The sequence below is a fragment of the Lynx rufus genome, unplaced genomic scaffold (genome assembly GCF_022079265.1).
Source record: "Lynx rufus isolate CCGP_SWC_20201006 ecotype Redwood Valley unplaced genomic scaffold, mLynRuf1.p SCAF_6, whole genome shotgun sequence".
Lineage (NCBI taxonomy): Eukaryota > Metazoa > Chordata > Mammalia > Carnivora > Felidae > Lynx > Lynx rufus.
In genome coordinates, this window is record NW_025814878.1 from 144,696,469 (window position 1) to 144,719,042 (window position 22,574).

The 22,574-nt window shown below is 49.1% G+C and overlaps 1 protein-coding gene and 1 non-coding gene across 2 annotated transcripts; both read left to right on the plus strand.

Annotated features, from left to right (window-relative positions):
• Nucleotides 1-3,290: 3,290 nt before the first annotated feature.
• Nucleotides 3,291-11,083, plus strand: LOC124529349 (epididymal secretory glutathione peroxidase-like). The gene is made up of 5 exons (XM_047103223.1): nucleotides 3,291-3,380; nucleotides 6,081-6,234; nucleotides 9,020-9,137; nucleotides 9,550-9,649; nucleotides 10,877-11,083. Exons 1-5 carry the CDS (start codon nucleotides 3,291-3,293, stop codon nucleotides 11,081-11,083), a joined length of 669 nt encoding a protein of 222 aa, XP_046959179.1.
• Nucleotides 11,084-17,476: 6,393 nt separating this feature from the next.
• TRNAI-UAU (transfer RNA isoleucine (anticodon UAU)) lies at nucleotides 17,477-17,569 on the plus strand. The gene is given in 2 exon segments: nucleotides 17,477-17,514; nucleotides 17,534-17,569. It is a non-coding gene; the product is annotated as a tRNA-Ile (tRNA).
• Nucleotides 17,570-22,574: the final 5,005 nt, after the last annotated feature.

Genomic DNA, 22,574 nt, shown 5'->3' on the forward strand with positions numbered 1-22,574 from the left:
GAAGAAACATAGAGATAATTTGGGGGGGGGTGGAATCCCAAAGTACTCAGAATAATTGACCTCCAAGTTCAAGAATATAAGTGCAAAGAGGTGTGTTTTAGAGACTGGATGGATTCGGCTGGTGTGAAGTCAGGGAATCGCAGGAGGGGGTGCTGGGAAGGAGGCTGGGAGCCTGTCCAGATAGGTGTGGTACACGCTGGAGAGGCTGGGTTTGATGCTGTGCTCAACTGGTTGACCCTACTGTCTCTTTATCGGTGGAGGGGGGTCGACAGCCGGGGGTCCACAGGAAGTGAAGAACCTGGAAGAGAGAAGACAAGAGGGGGGTTATCTGCACCTTCCGGAAAGGCAACAACAGGGACTGGATAAGCGGCTCCAGTGGATGGAAGAGGAGGAGGCAGGGGTGCTGGAACGGGCAGGTGGACCAGGACGCCATGGTGACAGGAAGTGCCCTCCCACCGTGGAGCCCAAGCCCTGGAAATTTCTCTTCTCCCGGACAGAATTCTCGAACAGTGGAGATTTTAGGCCACTTAGTCCCACCACAGAGTCAGAGTTTATGATGAAATCTCTTCTGCTCTCGAGTCATTGAGCAAGGAGAAAATAGTGAAGAGAGCAAGGAATTGATAACAGCAATGGAGGAGCAGTTAGCAATTTCCCACGACTTTGGGTAAACTGGGTTTTCTACTTGTGCATCAGTTTCTTAGTTGAGTCAACACTGGATGTTTACCTTGGCCAGGTCATGTTTAGACTTTGAATGAATCATCTCCTCTTTTTTTTTTTTTTTTTTTAAATTAGCCCTGTAAACTTTGTATTATTCTCCCAACTTCATAAACAAAGACCAGAGGCACACAGGGTAACTTGCCCAAAGTCACACAGCTTGGGAAGGATAAAGGAATGGAAAACATTGGTAAGTAACAAAAACATTATTTTTGAGGCTGTATATTTTAATGTCCATCGTTCTTGAGCTGAGACAGAGGCTGCGGGTGGGGGGGGGGGCAGGTGTCAGGTCTGCTGTCCGGAGGTTCACACGGCAGGAAACCGGGCTGTGGGAGCTTTGGGGCTGGGTCAGAGGTCATTGTTTTGGGCTCCCCCCCCATCCCCCAACAGATTAGAGGCCTCGGAGGAGAGAGGAGGAATCTGGGATAACAAAAGCGTCTGTTTTCCAAGAGAGCTCAGGAATGCCCAGACTCAAAGAACTGAGCCCCATCAGACTTGGAGGCGGAGGCTGCCCTTTGTGTGGACCTGGAGGGGGGGTGGCGACAGACTGGCTGAGAGGGACTTCCCCCTGGGGGTGGGGAGGGGTGGGTAGAAGAGAGAGCTGCCCACAGACCCTCTGTGGGGAAGGCTGTGGGAAGAGAGGTGTGGGGGGAATCCGGAGGGCCCGACGTCTCCCTGTTAGTCCTCGGGGGCCAGCCCAGACACTCGCCCTCGACTTGGGATCAAAGCCAACCTGCACGAACCTTCACCTTGTCTCAGTCATTTGGCTTCCTGTCGTCTGGGGCCCCGACCTGCCACTCTGCACGATCGATCGATTGTTTCCTTGCCCCTCCTCCCGAAAGCCGGAAAATAGGGGTGGATTGGAGACAAGAAAAAAACATTTTAAATTAATATAATAAGACAACCAGTGCACAGCCTGATGATAAAGTGCCATGAATGTAAGAGTTTGATGAACTCAACCACTTGATTCTGATGTCCAAAGGCGGGGGTTAGGGTTAGGGTTAGTGAGTGGTTTTTTTTAAGCTTTAAGGGGCTAGTAATCTGATAAGGAATGTGCAAGTTTTTCCAGGATTACAAACCACAGGAATAGGAAACATATTTTGGCCATGGGGACGGTGGGGGGCCGGGGAGAATGTGGTTTGGAAATCAAGGCTGTAAATACTCTACAGAGCAAAGGGGGCTTTGCAAGGACAAGCGGTTGTGAATTGAGGAGTGTGACTCCCTCGGGCCTCAGCACCTGGGTTCCAGAAGTGCACCGCATTGTACACGAGAGGGACAAGGAGGCTGGGAGGCCCCCGGGGAGGTGGGGTGGGGGTAAATATGTCACTGAAGCGGGGTATCCGGCAACATCCAGGCCTGTATCCCTCACCAGTCCCAATTTCAGCAGAGACGATTGAGCAGTCGGGAACTCGATAAACCAAGAGCTGCTGGCTGAGAGGCAAAGCGTTTTTATTCGTGCCTCATTACCATTTTCCTTCTCAGGCCCTGGGGCTTCCAGGAGATTAAGAGCACTTTTATTTTTTTTTCTTTTTTTTTTCAACGTGTTTTTTTTTTATTTATTTTTGGGACAGAGAGAGACAGAGCATGAACGGGCGAGGGGCAGAGAGAGAGGGAGACACAGAATCGGAAACAGGCTCCAGGCTCTGAGCCATCAGCCCAGAGCCCGACGCGGGGCTCGAACTCACGGACCGCGAGATCGTGACCTGGCTGAAGTCGGACGCTTCACCGACTGCGCCACCCAGGCGCCCCTTAAGAGCACTTTTAAAAGGAGCACATTCAGAATGGTAGATTCTCCTCCAGAAAACTGGCAGCCGCTGGCGGCTCCCTCCCCCGTCTGGTGTGCAACCCCCCCCCCCATACCAGACCGACGACAGCCAGGCGGGTGCCTCCGCGCCTTTTAACTGTGGCCAATCTGATAAACACAGAATGCATCTTTTCTTATTTATACGTCTTTGATTATTGGTGAAGGAGAACGTTGTATCCCAGCACAGATGCCGTTTGGTTTCCTGCCTGGCGCCCATGTGTCTGTTGGGCTGCTTGTTTTTTCTTACTGATTTGGGAGCGCTTGCAGGCAGGTGTATCACGAGATATTAATGGGCTTCCTTCACATTTATTGCAAATATTTTTGCTCCCTCAGGGCCAGTTTCCTTCCACCTCTCCTAGAGAGGCCCTCGGTGGCCCACAAATCACGATACCCCGAATGGTATCTGGGGTCTGTGTGGTCCTGTTTCCAGTGGCTTTGCTGCAAGGCTGGGGAGGCTCTCTCTGCGTCTGGACACTACCCTCCACCCAGCTAAAGCAGACAGTAATCTTCAAGGACCATGGGCCCTTGCCCTCACCTTTTCATAATTCTGCCAGAATTTATATGAGTCCCAGGCCCTCATCGCACTGGTGAGCACTGAGTGCACGTGGGGGCGTGTGTGGGTGAGGACGTGGTTTAAATTCTGCGTCCCCACTTAATGTCCCAGAAACCCTTGCCGGCTGGCGACTGGCCTGCACGGGCTTGGCTAGCGTGTCAGAAGGCTGCCAGAGTGCGGGAGGTCGCGGCCTCCAAGACCAGAACCTCACACACTAGGATGACGGCACAGTTACCGGCCTCCTCCCTCTTCCCTCTTCTGCTAGTCGGCGTCACGTGCACGAATCCCGAGCCCCCAGAGAAGGTGAAGGTGAGTGAACCCCAGAGGGGGCGGGGCGGGGCTCCAAGGTAGAGTCACCTTCTGTCCTTCTGTCCTGCGTCAGTCATTCTGGCAAGACTCCCGCCTCCGCTTGCTTTCTTCCTGTGCTTCCCATTAACCTTCCTTTTCTTCTTGCCTCTTCTTCAGTCCTATAAACGGTGTTCCTTGAGCCGAATCTAGGGAAGAGGCTCCTTACTGTGGTCCTTGCTCCTCTCCATCTCCATTTAGGGTCGCCTGGATACCCTTCCAGCAACGTCAGTATCGGCCTCAGCTGGGCCCCAGGCAAGGCTGGCGCGGGCATCACAGTGGGCGGCAGGGTTTGGGGGAGACCGTGGGCTAAGTCGTCTCAGTGGGATGCCCACGAAGAGGAGGAAAGAATCAGTGTGGAAGTTTTACAGATGGATAAAGTCACAGAGCTACCAGAGAAGCATAAATCACGTGCAGAAATAACTGGAGGACTGAAGCAACTGAATTTAGAATCAAGTCTTGGATTCTGGCCTCAGTCTAGTCTCATTTCATGGCTCCGTTGCCTTATTGAGGCAACGTGTGTGTGTGTGTGTGTGTGTGTGTGTGTGTGTGTGTGGCGGTGGGAGGACAGCTCAGGGATGGATAGCTGGGATCTAGGTGACTTGGAGGCAGAATGGGGTCATGAAGTGAGAGGCGAGCAAACTCTTGTCCGTCGCGGGGGGATCACTTTTGGTCACCCTTCACCTCTGTCAGCCTCTGCCATCTCATTGTGAAGTCGTGGGTGACAGCGTCTACCTTGTGGGTGACTGAACAGTAATTATGACGCGTGCGATGTGCTCAGAAAAAGGCAGCTCTGGGAAGATCTTCCTACTGCTCTGAAATCGACCAGAGAACGCTCTACTTTTGAGACTTGATGTGCTTTTCTGTCACTGCGTGCTGCCTGGTTGGGTATGAAGGCCCCGGACCCTGGGCTGCAGAATTTGCTTAATGAAAAGCTGAGTCTGGAGGTATAGGAGACCTGTCATGTGGACTTAGATACGTTGGAAGCAGCACTGAGTGTCAGCAGTAAGTACCGCAAAGGGCTCTCCAGGTCCAGAGTCTCTAAATCCCCACACCCTGGTACCCAACATGATTGTCATTAATTTTCACTGCGGTCGCAAAGGGGGAAGAAGACAAATCATGAAAAATGTTCAGCTTGGCACCGGCACCATGGACATGGAGGTCGATGCTTTCACACAACATTCTCAGTTTTGCTGGCGTGTGTGTCTCTGTGCACTTAGGGGAAAGCGCAGAGGCCTGCTTAGAGGAGGCAGCCTTCTGACCAGGGGCAGGGACTGAGGCCCGCAGCCCGGTGTGCTAGCAAGAGCAGCAGCTGGCCAAGAAGGTTGGAGAAAGTCCGGTTTTGTTTGTGTGGCATCAGGACCGGTGCTGGCTGGCTGGCTAAAATCCTCTCTAGTCCCTTGGATTTCCAGGGAGTCTGGGTTAATCCTACTTTAAATCTGGACCTTCCTTATCGCATTTCGTCCTTCTCCCCTTTCTCTGACCAGTTCCTCTCTGCCTTTGTCTCGCCATGAGGCTTGGTAGCTTCCTTTTCACACTCCCTGGATTCTGTGAGGCTGTGCTGATGAGCACTGTGGAGTCCAGACCCTTTGGGTCCCTCGTGGACTCCACAAGAATCGAGTAGGGGAAGAACAAGGCGAGATCTGCCTTGTAGAGGAATCTAACCTAAAATCAGGCAGCGAGAATGTCATGTACAAAGCATTTCTGTTATATGGGACTTATTTGTGTCACGTAGAATCCTGCTCAAGTATGCTCAGAAGATCCGGGGAGGAACAGGACAGACAGAGCCAGTGATGAAGGCGAGAATTCGATTCCTGGAGCACGATGTGGTGGGGGCTGGTTATGTGAGAGCAGGTGCTGCTGGACGGATGTTCGCGGCACCAGCAGATGGTCTTGGGCTCTCGCTGTCCTCTGCTGGGGGCTACAGAAGGAGCGTCACGGTGGTGGCTTGTAAAACCATCACACGAGCAAGCGAGACGTGAGGGACAGAAGTATCCCAAGCAGGGCTGACGTTAGCTTCCAGAAGGTAAAACCTGGAAGGCCGCTTGAAGAGCTGATGGGACTCTAGATGAACGTCTTCGTCTTACCCGCGGGGGAACTGAGGGTCAAGGATGAGAACGGCCCAGGTTCACAGGGAACTGGGGAGCAGAGCTGGCTTTGGATTCCCAGGCCGGAGTTCCTTCCACACCACGCTGATGCGTGGAGCAAGCAGTCGGGAGGCCTCGGGAAAGTTACAGAAGTGACCAGGCCGTCCTCGGACACATAAGCCATCCCACACCTGCCCTTTGTGGGAGAGTCTAGGCGGGACACCTTCAGTCCAGAACGAGCAAGAAGCCTCATTTCCACAGAAGCACACAGGGCAGCGAGCTTTTCTCTTTGGCCTCCCTTACTTCGTGAATCTCTGCTCTTTTCATCTCATCCTGGCACGTTTCCCGGCGCCCTACCTCTGCCAGGATAACGGGAGGGGACATGACTGCCTGCCGCTCAAACACCATTGGCTGTCCAGTCACAAGACATAAGTTTCCATCGTGTCGTGGACGCCTCAGAAAAGCCCTGTTTGCTGGTTCGTTTTCGGTTAATGCAGCCGTTACCCTTTGGGTGCGCTGACAGATTTCACAGGTGTTAGGAACCGTTACTAATATTATCCTTTTAAAAATCTTCCAGATGGATTGCTACAAAGATGTGAAAGGCACCATCTACGAATATGACGCCCTCACTCTTCATGGAAAGGAACACATTCAGTTCAAGCAGTACGCGGGCAAGCACGTCCTTTTCGTCAACGTGGCCACCTACTGCGGCCTGACAGCTCAGTATCCTGGTAAGAATTCAGAGCCACTGTCCTTGGGATTACAGTTTCCTGCTCAGCATGTTGTAAATCATAAGTGGAATTACATTCTAATTACGCCTTGAAGTAGATCCTCACGACCCAGTGACTTCATTCCCTCACGTCAGGAGCCAGCAAGCAATGGCCCACGGGTCGAATCTGGTCAGCCTGCTTCTGTGAACAAAGTTTTATTGGGACACAGCCATGCCCATGTGCTTCCGTACTGCCCGTGGCTGATTTACGCCTCAAGGCCGGGTTGAGTAGTTGATGATTGTAGGGATGGAGACCATCCGGCTGGCAGAGTCTAAGGTGTCCACTGTCTTCATACAAAGTTTGCCGAGCCCTTCCCTACATCCTGCCTCTGCTTTGCTCCTGCGATTTCCGGGAGAATAACATATAGCTGAGGACTCGGGGCCTCGGCGCAGATTCCAGAAGTCTTGGTAAATACGAGACAGCATTGATGTTTTGAGACTTTTCCAGGGTCACTGGCTAAGGCAGAGGCGCCGGGGATGGGCTGCAGCTGTGTCCGTCCGGAGAGCTGGCCCAGCAGGTGGGGGTAGAGGCGAGTCGTCCGGCTGCACCTCAGGGTCTCCTGGACGTGGTTTCCCCGTCTCTGTACGTTACTCAGGGAGCGATTTCATCTTTCTCGTATCTTCGGCCGTGTGGTTTCGAAGCCGGTGAATAATGAACAGGATGGATTTTAACCAGAAATAGAGACACTCCTTATGTTTGAAGTAATAAGAGTTTCATTTTTTTGTTGTTTTTGATTATGTTGTGTTTTGAATAGGTAACATGTTCACAAGGCTCACAAATTATAGGAATCAAGTCTAGAGTGAGAAGAAGTCTTTCCAGCTCCTTGTCCCCCTCTCTCTAGATGACCGGTATTATGTTTACAGAATCCGCAAATTCTTTTTTCTGCCCCCCCCATTGTAACATAATGTAAATACTGCTTGTCACTTTGCTTTTTGTTTTAATAAAGTACTTTATTTATTTATTTATTTATTTATTTATTTATTTTAAGTAGGCCCCATGTCCAATGTGGGGCTTGAACTCACAAGCCTGAGATTGAGAGTCACCCACTCTACTGACTGAGCCAACCAGGCATCCCACTAAAGTACTTTAGAGTTCAGACCACCTCCTCATTCTTTTTAAGGACTGAATGGCACTCTATTGGACCATAATTCATTTTACCAGTTTACGGTGACTTTAAAAATTCATGTATTCAGTTCCCACTCTGTACAGAACAGACAAGGAAACTAAGGAATAGTTTCCCAAGGACTGGAAGATGGGATTCCTAATTTATTGTCTCTTTCCCAGAGCAAGTGATCATGTACGATGACTGAAGACAGGTAAGAAGGATGTGGGGAGAGGTACTGGGGAACCGTATGGAATCGGGAAGCCAATGTCTAGTTCGTAAAGAAAAAGGAAAGAAGAAAGAAAAGAAAAGGGAAGGAAAGAAGAAAGGAAGGAAAGAAGAAAGGAAGGAAGGAGGGAGGGAGGAAAGAAAAGGACTAAGAGGAGGCTCCCGTTGACCAGTTGGTTGTGGAGAATCTTCGTGGGACCGGCTAGTGTCTGTCAGGGCACTGAAGCCACCTAGCCCAGAAAGGGTTAACAAAGAAGCTGATGACAAAAATCTGAGCAAAGGATGGGAAGACAGTGGAAGGAGGCAGGTGCAGGCTCGTGTGTTCCGGCATGTCGGTGAGGACTGACGTAGAACATCCTGAGGACGTTGAGGAACACCGGGAAGCTGGGCTTGGAGTTCCTCTGGCTCTCTCTGCCCATCAGGTCTATTTCCTGCTCCACCCAGGGGACCCAGTCTGTACAGAGGAGAGAAGCCCATTATCGTCATCTGTGTCTTTTTCTTAAGAAAGAAAGAAAGAAAGAAAGAAAGAAAGAAAGAAAGAAAGAAAGGAAGGAAAGATTGGAGCACCTGGGTGGCTCAGTCGGTTGAGCCTCTTGACTTTGGCTCAGGTCATGATCTCTTGGCTCATGGGCTCAAGCTCTGCATTGGGCTCTGTGCTGACAGCTCAGAGCCTGGAACCTGCTTCGGACTCTGTGTCTCCCTCTCTCTCTGCCCCTCCCCTGCTCACACTCTATGTCTCTCTGTCTCTCAAAAATAAACATCAAAATAGAAAGAAAGAAAGAAAGAAAGAAAGAAAGAAAGAAAGAAAGATTCAGTCCTGCAATGAACCAACCAGGGAAGGCAAACACCTTTTTTTTAGTTGTGGTTAACAAAAGATATAACATAAAATTTACACTTGTAACCATTTCCAAGTTGTACTGACCAGTAGTGTTAAGTGTGTTCACACTCACAGATCTGGAGACAAACCTCCAGAACTTTTTCATCCTGCCAGACTGAAACAGAACCCATTAAGTAACCCCTGCATGCACTGTCCATAAGCAGTCACACCCGTCACAATCCATAGTAACCTGGTGAGGTTTTGAAGAGTAAAGATGACTGGGGGCCAACTCAGAAGAAGGGCCAGAGAATTCTCTGGGATGGGACCTGGGCATCCCTGCTTTTCAGGAAGGGCCCTCCGCTGATCCTGATGTGCCACAGATTGGGGAAATATTACCCTATAATAAAGGGCTTTTGAATGCGTGTCTGGAGCTCCAGCACGTAACTCCAGCCCTGTCACTAAAGGTCTTTCCAGCTAGAGACTTTTCCTTCCCTGAGCCTCTGTCCCCTTCTCTGTAAAATGGGTGGCCCCATAGATCTTTCTCTACACAAGGCAGAGTCTCCGGCCAGGCCACCAGACGGTCTCTCCTCTTCCCACAGAACTGAACGCACTTCAGGACGAGCTGAAGCCCTGGGGCCTGGTCGTGCTGGGCTTTCCCTGCAACCAGTTTGGGAACCAGGAACCAGGAGAGAACTCGGAGATCCTTCCGGGGCTGAAGTGAGTGCCTGCTTGGGCCCACCGGAGGCCTCTGCCCACCTTTCTTCAGTCTGCGGGGCATGCTCACACGAGGCTTCCTGGGTGGGGGGTGGGTGACACCGACGTCAACTTTGTCCTCCCCTGACGTGGACACTCTCCTTCTCCCTGGGAGTGAGGTCTGGACGGACCGCAGAGGAGCAGGACCGCAGAAGGAGCTGGAACAGAAGCAGTGCAGGGGCACAGGCTCAGGTTGTGGAACAGAGACACGTTACGTGAATCAGGGAGCCTGATGTGAAGAACGGCCTTATTTCCCCGGGCCCTGTTTTCTGTATCTGCCCTTCTTCCTGCCCTTCCCATGACCCCCAGCCCCGGGGCCCCCCACAGCCTTCTCTCCTACACTCTGGAGCTCTCTGGCAACTGTGAGTCCTTGCAGGTATGTGCGTCCAGGGAGAGGATACGTACCGAATTTCCAGCTTTTTGAGAAAGGGGATGTGAATGGCAAAACAGAACAGAAAGTCTTCAGCTTCTTGAAGGTGAGTGAGTTACTGACCCAAACCTCTTCTTCCCTCTTCCCTTCCTTACAACCCATGTGGTGGAAAAGGGTCTCATGCCCGCAAACGGGATGAGATCTTTGCAAGAGATCTCCGGCTCAGCAGAGGGATCGGGGTTTCATTTGTCCATTCATGAGGCTCTGGCTTCGGTGACGGAGAGCGCTGTGTAGAATGACAGTGTTTCCGAGGACCAGCCTGCGTGGTGAATTCATTCATTCAAGGTACATTTGCGGAGTCTCAGGCAGTTTCCTAAACAATACGGATAAAAAGAAGACACAGTCCCTACTCCTTGATGGGTTAGCATTGGAGAGGGAGACGTAGAAATCAACAGGTTAATAAGTGCCTTTGATAAAACGCTGACTTTTAGGTACCGAGAACTGGAGGCCACTTTTAGGCAGCGCCGGCTCACATCGCGATTTTTGTACACTCTCAGCAAATGGGAGAAAACAAGACAGTGTAAGGAGGGTTTCGGAAACTCAACTGACTTATAGGGTTTCCCGTTAGTCTCAGGTTAGGACGTATATAGAATTTATTCTTACAGTAACCTTTTTTAAATTAAATGATGAAGTGATGATGTTTCTGAAAGGTTTTGTTATTTGATGAAACAAAATGTTGGAACTCCATGTTGGTCCCAAAGATATTTGTGAGATGCTTCTGGCCCAGGAACCCTGAGACCTGGAGAAGCACATTCTAATCTAAGCCATTCACTTTGCAGGACAGGAAACTGACAGCCACAGAGGTGACGTGTCTTACCCACAGCAGCATGGCTGTGTGATCACAGGGTCACGGGGAGCAGGAGGGGGGAACAGACTCTTCCTGTAATACTGACAGCCATCTTAAAAAAAAATTTTTTTTTAACATTTATTTATTTTTGAGACAGAGAGAGAGAGAGAGCATGAACAGGGGAGGGTCAGAGAAAGAGGGAGACACAGAATCCGAAACAGGCTCCAGGTTCTGAGCTGTCAGCACAGAGCCCGACGCGGGGCTCGAACCCACAGACCGCGAGATCATGACCTAAGCCGAAGTCGGACACTTAACCGACTGAGCCACCCAGGCGCCCCCCGACAGCTGTCCTGATGGTTGGCATGGTGGCAATCAGAGTTGTTGAGAATCACAGGAAATCAGAGTATCTAGGCATGGGAGGGGCGGATTCCCCATGGGCGAAAGTAGCAGGAATGATGTTGTTTCTCTGTTCCTTCTCTGCTCCAGCTCTCCTGCCCTCACCCCTCTGAGGTGCTGGGCTCTTTCAGACACATATCCTGGGAGCCGGTAAAGGTCCACGACGTCCGCTGGAACTTTGAGAAGTTCCTGGTGGGGCCCAACGGGGTCCCTGTCATGCGCTGGTTCCACCAGGCTCCCATCAGCACCGTCAGATCGGACATCCTGGAGTGCCTGAAGCAGCTAAAAACGAAATAGGAATCCCGCGTGTGGGGCGGGAGCCATCCTGCCTCTTACCTGAAGGCCTGTTTTTAAAAAATTCCGTATTTCCCTACGCTGTCTCCCTAAATGGCCTCCACTCGACCCAATCACTCTACCCTGCCGAAGTTCCCCCTCCCTACCAAGTAGATTGATGTTCAGAAGGCTGCTGCTATTTCTCCTTGTAAGAGCACGGACGTGGGAGAAGCACAAAACACCGGAAACCCTACATCCTCAGACGCCCGTTACAGATGGCATCACTCCTATCCATCAAGGGAACGTCAGCCTTCCGTGAGGATGGGTCAGTCTGCCACAGTCTCCCGGAGAAGTGCGTTCCTCGACAGCACGCTGCCCCTGCTCTCTCCACCCGACAGGTGTAGAAAGAACAGTGGGGTGGTGCCACACAGTCTGGGTTCCACCTCATAACATTTTCCCTCCCCTAAGGACAAACACGCATTGTCAGTTCCCAAGTCTTTTCAGATCATCGTTCACCCGTGACACCCACCGTCCCACATGCACACCGACCTGTCATTCTGGTTTAGGAGCCCTGGGGTGGAGTGGGAGCAGGGGACTGCCTCGCATGAAGGGAGGGGCATCTCCAGAGCCTCCCTCTCACTTAGATCCTACAGAAACTTTCCTAGGGTCTGACCTCTAGTGCACTCAGGCTACGACACCCGGGCCAGGCGCCCTTGGAAGGATGGGCTTTCCTCTCTCCACCCTACGTTCCTCAGCATCACAGCCAGCCCTGTCCTGTCCCAATAAAATGTTTTCTGCAGCACCTGGCATCACTGGGGTGGTTTTTATACCTTGTCCTGTGCTCAAACTTGTCTCATCTCTCTGTTCTTTCTCACTGTAACTACCAGAGATGGTGTGTTTCCCAAATTACCTTAACCCCTTGCCTAGAAGGAACTGTCCTCCCAGATCCTTGGAAGGTTGTCACCTGGTGGCTCTGAACTGTCACCCCTGATTAGGAGTTGTCTCAGGTCAAAGCCATGTCCCCTCTCCAGGGGCAGCTTGTATCCAATTACAGTCAGCGGAGGGTATAAAAGGCAAGACCTGACTTCCCAACTTGGGACGTCTCCGAAGGGCCCGTCCTAGCTGCGGACACCCCCGAGGGTCTGATGCCTTTGTGTTGACCCTGAAGTAGTGTTCCAGGAAACTCTGAATGCAGATCTCCATCTTTGAGTCCCTACAGGTAACCAAAGGGGATCTGAGAAATAAGATGCTAAAATGAGAGTTAATAAAATTTTTTTCTAGTCTTTACTTGCTTTTGAGACAGAGCAAGACAGAGTGGGAGCAGCGGAGGTGCAGAGAGAGGGAGACACAGAATCCGAAGCGGCTCCGGGCTCCGAGCTGTCAGCACAGAGCCCGACGCGGGGCTCGAACCCACCGACCGCGAGATCGTGACCTGAGCTGAAGTCGGACGCTCAACCGACCAAGCCACCCAGGCGCCCCAATGTTTATTTATTTTTGATACAGAGAGAGACAGGGCATGAACAGGGGAGGGGCAGAGAGAGAGGGAGACACAGAATCCGAAGCGGCTCCGGGCTCTGAGCCCGATGCAGGGCTCAGACTCACAAACCATGAGATCATGACCTGAGCCGAAGTTGGGTGCTCAACAGACTGAGTCACCTAGGTGCCCCATATATACACATATATAGATGTATATATGTATAGATAGATAGATAGATGATAGTTGAGAGTTTTGAAGCTGAACTGTCTGCTCTCTGGCTGGCAGTGTGGGGGGTGGGGGGAGCACAAACAGCCAGAATACAGACCAGCAGGTGCAGTTTTTACAACTCTCACCAAACACGCACAAGGTGGTCACGCTGGTAGCTCCATGTGCTGGGGAACGTGACGGATCAGGCACTTGAGAAATGTGAGAGAGTGGTACTTTTGAGGTGATATAATTTTAAGGCAATTTTAAGGTTGTTCTGAGAAGAAATTGATGCTCTGGAGGGAGATGCTTAAAGGCTGAGGGTGACCTCTCACCAGATAAAGGCTAACTGTGAAAACCAGAGTGCCTCCCCAAGAGGAGATAAAGAACTTCTCATATCCTGCAACTCGAGAGCACAAAAGGCAAGGGTTCAGGTTCAAGACTTAATCGTAGGAATAGTAGGACTCCAAAGAAGGTTAAACCCTCAAACCAGATTATCTCCTATGCTCAAGTCACATGGCCTGGATTGGAAAAGAATAGAACCTTGAGGCATCGGATGGATACATCTGGTTGGATGCATTAGAACATCTAAATCCCCAGACTTTCCAAGACCCCCAGCCCTCCTTATTAAGGGTAAGCACGTCCTTCTTGCTTGGTGATAATGCAGAGGCTGGTGCTCTGCCAAACACCCATTCAATATCCGCCCAAAAAGAATTAGATTCCAAGGGTTCCTGATCAAGGGGCATGAAACACAAAGTTAGCTGAAAGAGAGTTCATGGATATTGGAGCATTTTCACCAAGTGCAGAGGTTTTACACGTTGGCAAGAACCAACACACCGTTAGGATTCTCCTGTTTGGACAAAGAAATGGCCCTCACCAAATGTGGTAGAAATGCCAGGACTGTTGGGTCTAATGACACAAAGGAGGGATCAAAAGCTCCGAAAAGTGATGCTGGAAAGTCACTGAAGACAAAGTATTGCAGGAGTTTGAAAACATAAAAAAGAATGTGCAGGATCACGGAGAAGTGTGTGGTGAGTGTGGTTGATGAGAGATTCTGCTACAGAAGTGGCCTCGCTGTTAACGATGCGGATTATAGGATCCTGAAATGATTCGGGCCAGAGATGGCGGCACTCATACATCAGAATCTGTGTGGGGGGTGGTGGGGGTGGGGGCAGGCAACTCTGTAGAGTGTCGGAGATGATTAATAGAACACGGCATCCCTAGAAGCAAGGGAGATGAACAGCCAACAAGGTATCATTGTCTGCATCATCAGAAGAACCTAGAATACATAACCAGTAGACTGAGGGCAGCAGCCCCAATTAAAAACAAAATCAGCATACCTTGCTCAGCTCTGATCTTGAACCAGAGGAAAAGCCAAGTCCTGAGGAAGTAGGACCCTGCAACAGCACCACAAATATGGAGAATATAATTTCCCCATTCCTTCCCTAAAGGGACTTGTGACCATTCACTCAGCAGCCATGAACTCAAGAAAGAGAAACACCCTTACATTTCAAGGACTGTTTTAAATAAGGTCCAACTTGACATTGATACTAGAAGGCCCACTGTGTCATCATGGCCCCTGGTTAGAATGGAGGCTACAGGGTCCAGGCAGCAAATGGAGTCCTGGCCCAGGGCTGGTTCATCCACTCAGGCCATGGATCAATGGGGCGGAAATTTCTCCTGTCCCCAGTGTACAATTAGAATGGTATTTGTGGGAGTTGGCGTAACCACTACATTGACGTCTTGGCACGTGGTCTAAGGAACTATCACAGTAGGTGAAGCCGAGAGGAAGGCCTGAGGCTGACTCCCCAGTTCCCAGCTGGGCCAGTAAATGAAGCCATTCAGGTGAATGGAAGTCATCCTCCCAGGGACCGTGACAGATGGGCCAAAATGGATGCACAATTGGGATCCCTATAGTGTCTCCACTTAATGCACCAGTTTCTTCCCTACAAAGAGTAAAAGAAAGAGTCTGGAAAATGACAGTGGACTACCTACCACGATCTACACCGAGGAATAGCCCTAATTGAAACCATTGCACCTGATGTGGTATCTTTGTTAGAAAACATTAATTTACACCCTGTGATTCTTTAAAGAAATATGTGGAAAATGAGATTTAGTATGACCTTTTTTGGAACCATTAGTTTAAAAAAATCGTCTGAACACCATAATAAAATCTTACCCTTGACTCATTACACTTTCTGTACATCCCAACACTATCATCTTATCCCCAAACCTGGCTCAGGGAACATCTACATTTGTTTAGAGTTAAGGACATCGATCCTTTGGGAAGGGTCAGAGACTGACTTTTCAGCTAGGAAGGCCACATTCCTACTCAGAAGACACTGTTTATGGTTTTGGGGTCAGAGACAAGAGGGGGACAATGGGTTGGTCAGACGTTTGGCCCTTCCCCAGGACCAAGTCCTGAGCTAGCTCTTTAGCTCAGGCTGGGCTATTCCCAGGAAGAGAAGACAAGGGATCAGAAGGAAAGACAGTCTCTGTTCTGGAGCGCTGGTCCTTACACTGTAAAATGTACCTCAGCACCAAATATTCTCTTCATCAGAAAACAGGGAAAGACATCCGGCAGCATTGATTAAACTGTGGTATATCAGTGGATGGACTGAACATTGTGCAAATGTGTAATAACGTGGAGTAACAGGTCCAACCCAATAGCAAGGACTATATAAGTGCTTCCTTCAGCTTGCCCATCACGGGAAATAGTTTATGTTATAGTGCTAAATAAAAACAAAATAATACAGCAGGTCAGGAGCCGCTCCTGCCACCACCAACATGGAGACTTTGTACTGAGTCCTGTTCTTAGAGCTCAAGTCTGCACTCCCCCCCCCACCCCCCACCGCTGCACCGCTGAAGCTGAAGACGCCACCCTGGGTGCACATGCTGTTGGCCATGACTGTGTACGCTCTGGTGGTTCTTACTTCCTCATCACCGGAAGAATAATTTATGGTGTTATTGCTGAACCTCCAAGTGTTGGCTGTATGACAGATGAACAAGGGTGTCACAGACCCGTAGCTTTCCTGGCCTACGGGGTTAATGGACAATATGTTGTGGGAGGACTCGCATCCAGGTTCCTGTTTACAATGACGGACTCAGGTTTCACAATCCTGGACGGATCAAATGCACCAAACATTCCCACACTCAGTAGATGTCTTCTTCTAACTCATTGGATTCGTCTGTGTCCTGTTGAGTTTTGTCATGGCTAGAGTGTTCATGAGAAAGAAACTGCTGGGCTATCTGATGAGTTAAAATGCCTTTTGAGGAGAAATCGGTGGACATTGGATTGGCTCCTGTTAACAAAGTTTTAAAGGCTGTTCCAACCTTCTGGTGTGAAATGTGGAAAAGAGTGGAAAGCAGCAGTGACGTGAACCCTTCGTCCGCTGAGAATACAGGAGCATGTTCAAGCCTGAGCTGGGATGTCCTCTTGGTGTCAGAGAGACCAAACTCATCACAGTACTTCTTCCTGCTGGACCATACTGATGTCTCAACCGGGTTAAGTGGCATCCCCTTTTTAGTTTTTCACTTCTAATTTTTTTTAACATTTATTTATTTTTGAGAGAGAGACAGAGTGGGAGCAGGGGAGGAGCAGAGAGAGGGAGACACAGAATCTGAAGCAGGCTCCAGGCTCCGAGCTGTCAGCACAGAGCTGATGTTGGGGCTCGAACTTACAAACCCTGAGATCGTGACCTGAGCCAGCCAGGTTCTCCTGTTTTTCATTTCTTAAAGAAAACACACTCATTTCTACAACAGTAATATTGAATAAAGTGATTACTTTTTTACAGTTCTTTTCACGTTTTTTGGAGATAACACTTCTGACTTTTAAAAATTAATGTAAAATTGGAAAGCGAGATCCCATAAGTAGAGAGCTCTGGACGGATGGTCAGCTTTACCCATGGTGCTTTGCCTCTAAACAGAGTATGTGACAGTTACTGCAGATATGTATGCAAGACTGTTTCCTGCACAATGCTATGTATTAGAAGTGCAGAAATAATTTTTCCAATTAAAAAATACATAAATGCATATATTATATAGTATGTATGTGGGTACGTATGAGTGTGTGTGTGTGTGTGTGTAGTTACAGCCTTGCCCACTCCAAAAATACTCCAAGGAAAACCTTCAGAGAACAAAGTCTGAAATGAGCTACAACACATGGAAACAATGGGTTTGCATGTGAGACCTTAGAAAAATTCTCGCGGAATTATCACATTGGTTCCTGCATCTCCTTAGCCCGATTTGCAAAACAGTGTTTTTCCTGAAGGAAATCTTAGCTCTCCGAAGGTTTCGGGGTAGGAAAGTGTCTTAACCTCGTGGGGTTAGAGCCCAGGGGCGAGGGGTCGGGAGGGCAGGTGTCCGGGCGCGGGAGGAAGGCCCGCGGGAACACCCAGCTGGAAACGCAGGTGGAATTCGCTCCTGGGGGCGGAGCGGGGGGGGGGGGGCTCCTCCGAGGGTACGGAGTCTGCGTCGCACGTGGCCGTTTGGACCGATGTGACCTGTCGTTCAAGTGCTTTCCAATCCCAGCTTGGGTGCAGGGAAGCCGCGGGGACGAGAGCGGGGAACCGCGACCCTCAGCCTCCAGCTTCCGCGGCGACGGCGGCCCCGGGGATCCGGGACCCGGCTTCCGCCCGCGGCTGGAGGCCTCGCTCGCACGACCCGCTTCCGCAGCCGGCGCCGCCTTCGGCCGGAAGCATATATTAACACCACCTCCGCAGCCTCACTCCCGCACGGCTCCAGTGGCGCAATCGGTTAGCGCGCGGTACTTATAAGACAGTGGCCGGTGGGCGATGCCGAGGTTGTGAGTTCGAGCCTCACCTGGAGCACTTTTACCGCGCCCGCTGCGGCCGCCCCTGCGAATTCAGGGGAGCGGTGGGGAGACCCTTGGCTGGGGGGTGGGGGTGCTGTCGAGCCGCTGTGACCTCATCCCCCGGGAGCCTCCTGCAGGGCCAGCCCCCGCGTTTTTGCAGCCACCTCCTCCCGGCTGTCGCCGGGACACCTGCTCACAGTCGCCAGAGACTCAGGCCCAGGCTCCACGTGCGCACAGAAATTATAAAACCACTGAAAAGTACTATGTCTGATTTGTTAACTGCAGGAAATCAGGTTGTTGTTTTTTTAATAAGTATTTCCGTGGAAAATCTGTCTTTGCACCCGTTCCCTTACCTTAGTTTCTCCGCGGCTCTGGGCTTGGGTGGGACGCTCCCCACGCGGGCCCGCGGGGCCTGCGGCTGGCGCCGACGACGCAGGTGCTCAGCCCCAGAAAACCAACGGACCCATCACCGCCTCCGAGCTGCGCGGGAAACCCGCGTGCGGCCCCACCTCACCGTCTGGGTCTGAAACGTTACCGGAGGCATCCTGGACACAGAGTCCCCAGCTTCCCGGGGTGTGTGTGACGGTCCCCGCGCACATGCGTCAGTTCTCCGGGCGCCGCGGCGGTTTGGAGCGTCCACAGCGGCGGCCCACACTGAGCGGCCCGCCCTGCACGTGTAGGTTCACAACCAGGCTCACAGCAGCTTAGACGGACGCTGGGCAACGAAGGGATAGCAGATAGTTCACTTACCAACACGGACAACGGACGTAGCATAGAGGTTGTTCACAGAGTTGTTTTCAGTGTTTAAAGGACATAATAAATTATCCATTAAAAACGGCCACAAATTCCTCCCATCTCCAGGCATGTCCCTTCGCAATGTGATTTTGCAGCTACTTCCATCAAGAGGTGGGGTCTGTTTCCCTCCCTCCTGGTGGTGAGCTGATCTTGTGATTGACACTGACCAGTACAATGCTGTGGAAATGATTTTGCAGGGGCCCCAAGACGAGGCCTCAACAGGTTTTGTCACTCTTGGGACCCTGAGGCCCACCTTGTGAAGAAATTCCAGCTCACCTCCTAGAGGGTGCACGGTCACATGGAGAGAGGGGCGCTGGATCCCAGCCAGTCCAGTGGACTCCCCAGACACGTGGGTGGGGACATTTTGGACCATCTGGTCCTAGTCACGCTGTCCGATGACTGCAGGCACGGCAATGGCCACAAGCGAAGTCCAGATTGCGGGCCTGCAGAGTTGCGAAAAAACAAGAACAAAAACAATTATTGTTTTAAGCCAATAAATTTGGGTGAGGTTTGTTACAAAGATGTAGGTGACTGATAAAAGCATTTAACACAGAATAAGAACCTAAGATAAATTAGATTATTACTTTGGGGGATCTTCTCATTGTCCTAAGCATCGGGTCCTCTCTGCTCTTGCCGCAGGTGAGAGACTCCAAAATCGTTGGGGACCCCGGGCTATTTACGTTTATTCCACGAGTAAGCTGTCTCCTTGGGTCCTTGCACCGAACTCAGAGTTGAAAGTCAGAATTTCTGAACCTCAAGAGTGAGGAGACATATGAATGAGTAGGCAATGTCCACATTCCTTGCCTGCTTTTGCAAACAGACTAACCGTATTCTTGCCAGTGTTGCCTGTCCGTCTCATAAGTGTACTGGTTTGCTTTATCAGCCATGATAAGGAGACAAGGGGCTGATGTCCACATTGACACAAATTTGCATATTGAAGTAGTTCAGAGATACCAAGAACTCATATATACACACACACACACACACACACACACACACACACACATATATATATATATATAATGTATTGGTGGACCTCTATAACATAGAGAAATGTAATGTATTTGCCAAGAACAACACAGAGAAAACAAAAGTAAAAGGGCAGATATAAATACCACCATATCAAAAATAACACTAATTGTGAATGGATTAAACAACCCAATCAGATGGCAGAGATTGTCATACTGGATTAAAAACAAAGATCTGGGGCACCGGGGTGGCTCAGTCGGTTAAGCACCTGACTCTTGATATCAGCTCAGGTCATAATCTCATGGTTCAGTTCGTGGGATGGAGCCCCGCATCCGGCTCTGAGCTGACAGCGCGGAGCCTGCCTGGGATTCTCTCTTGTCTCTCTGCCCCTCCCCCCTTTCTTCACACTCTTTCTTTTTTTTTTTTTAAATAATTATTGTAGTTAAAAATTTTTTTTTTACTACTTGTGTCTTTTAACCTTCATGCTAGCTTTTTAAAAATGTTTATTTTATCTTTGAGAGAGAGGGAAAGCAAGAATGAGTGGGAGAGGGATGGAGGGAGAGAATTCCAAGCAGGCTCTGCACTGTCAGCACAGAGCCCAATGCAGGGCTTGAACTCACAAACCTCGAGATCATGACCCGAGCCGAAATCGGACACCCAACTGACTGAGCCACCCAGACTCCCCTCACTCTTTTTTAAATGTTTATTTATTTTTTGAGAGAAGGAGAGAGACAGAGTGTGAATGAGGGGCAGAGAGAGAGGGAGACAGAATCCGAAGCAGGCTCCAGGCTCTGAGCTGTCAGCACAGAGCCTGATGCGGGGCTCAGAACCCACAGACCATGAGATCATGACCTTAGCTGAAGTGGGACGCTTAACTAACTGAGCCACCCAGGCGCCCCAACTCTCTCTCTCTTTAAAAAAAAAAATAAACTTGAAAAAATTAATGTTGACAAATTTGCCAATCTTTTTCCTCATTGTTGTCATGTTGTGCATGTTTATGAAATTCTTCCCTACCCCAAGTTTACAAATATATTCTTTTTTATAATTTTATAAAATCTGTATATATTTGTTTTTTACGTGTAAGTCTTAAACAGGTTTTTTTTTTCTATATGATGAAGTACAGGTCAATCCATGTGTGTTCATTTTTTCTAGAATTATTTATCTAAAATTCATTCCACCCCCCCCATCTGTAGAGTATCCACTTTCCTCTATCCGGTGTCCACATGAGCACAAGTTGTTATCTTTGATTTCTCTATTTACTGATCCTGGCCAATGCCATGCTTCTTTTAATTACTGTTGAAACTTTGAATGAGTCTTAATATCAGGTGGAATAAATCCTCTCATTTTGTTCCTTATCTCACTCGTATCTTAGTTAATTGCCCATTTACACTTCTACATACATTTTAGAACTGAGTTCATCAATTTCTAAATATAAATTAGTTAGGATTTTGGAATTGCTTTGAATCTATGGATCAATTTGGGAGATGTGACATCTCTATAGTACTGGCTATTTCATTCCATAGACTTGGTATGTATCTCTATTTATTTGGGTCTTAAACTCTCTCACTAAATTTTCATAGCTTTTTCCATAGAGGTCTAATGGACCTCATAGACATCATTTCCCTTAGGTTCATTAGATTAAATACTATTTATTTTGTTGGATTTATTATTAAATATGACACATTTTATGCAATTTGTCCTATGACAATCAATGCATCTTATTTCTTTTTACAATTGCCTATTGTGTATACGGATACAATTGATTTTCGTACATTTATTTGCCACCAGTACCTTAGAATACTCTGATTTTAATTATAACATTTGAGGAAGAACAGTGCAAGAGAAAGAATTCTAGTACCAGCCCTCTGATTATAGGACTATGCCTCTGTTACATGTGCTAACATACCCTAACAAGGTAGGTGTCTTAATCAACTTGACTAAGATGTTTATTCCTCGCAGTTCTGGAGGCTGGGATGTCCATGATCAGGATGTCAGCGTGGGCAGGGCTGTCTTCTTAGCTGGCAGGTGTCTGTCTTCTTGGTACGTCCCCACACGGCGGCGAGGAAACTCTGGTGTTTCTTCCTCTGTTCATAAAGGCTCCCATCCCATCATGGGACAGCTCCACCTTCATGATATAATCTCAACAACATCCCAAGGGCACCACCTTCTAATACCATCATATTGGGGGTTAGGGCTTCAGCATAAGAATTTGGGGGGACACAGTCCACGATTATAGGAGAGTCATAGTTGTTCTGTATACTTGCAAACACTTAATATTTCACTCTTTTTAAATGTCTTCCATTCAGTAGTATCTTATTGAAGTTTTAATTTCCACTTTTCTGCTGACTTGAAGTTTGTCACCTTTTCTTTTTTTTTTTTTTAATTTTTTTTTTCAACGTTTATTTATTTTTGGGACAGAGAGAGACAGAGCATGAACAGGGGAGGGGCAGAGAGAGAGGGAGACACAGAATCGGAAACAGGCTCCAGGCTCTGAGCCATCAGCCCAGAGCCTGACGCGGGGCTCGAACTCCCGGACCGCGAGATCGTGACCTGGCTGAAGTCGGATGCTTAACCGACTGCGCCACCCAGGCGCCCCGAGTTTGTCACCTTTTCATATGTTTCCTGATCTTTCAGACATCTTTCTTTGCGGGGAAGTGACTACTCAATAGTTTTCCCATTTTTTTTCTGGGTTTTTCTGGTTTGTTTATTATTTGTAGGAATTCCTTAAGTACTCTGGAAATGCATTATTTGTCAAAGTTGCTTTTATTTTTGGCATTACTTAAAAAATAAGTGTAGCTTAAAAAAAGTGTAGCTTATGGTCAACTAAAACGCATGAACCTTGTTTTTATGAGGTGCTGTTAATCCCCAATATTGTGCTGGGCAATTGATTTCTCCCAAGTTTAATGCACCCTCTGGTCAATAGCAATTGGGGATGTCAAGTTGATCTGTGATCATAACTGATCAACTGATAGTTAGAAATCACATGCAAATGTAATCAGGACACTTATTATATGTTCCACCAAATCAGTTCAAATGTAGCAAGAAACGTCCACAGAGAGCCTAGACCCCAGAGCTAGGATTCTACTTGGGCTTGACTTACGTTGTCTTATGGGTCGTCCTTTGTAAACCTAAGCCTTTCCTCAGTGATTACCACACTCCACAGGCCTTCACAGCGTGTCCTGCTAAAAAAAAAATAAGTGTACAAAGCCACAGAATCTCTACATTAAGGTTGCCTTTTAGACTTCAAAGTTTCATTT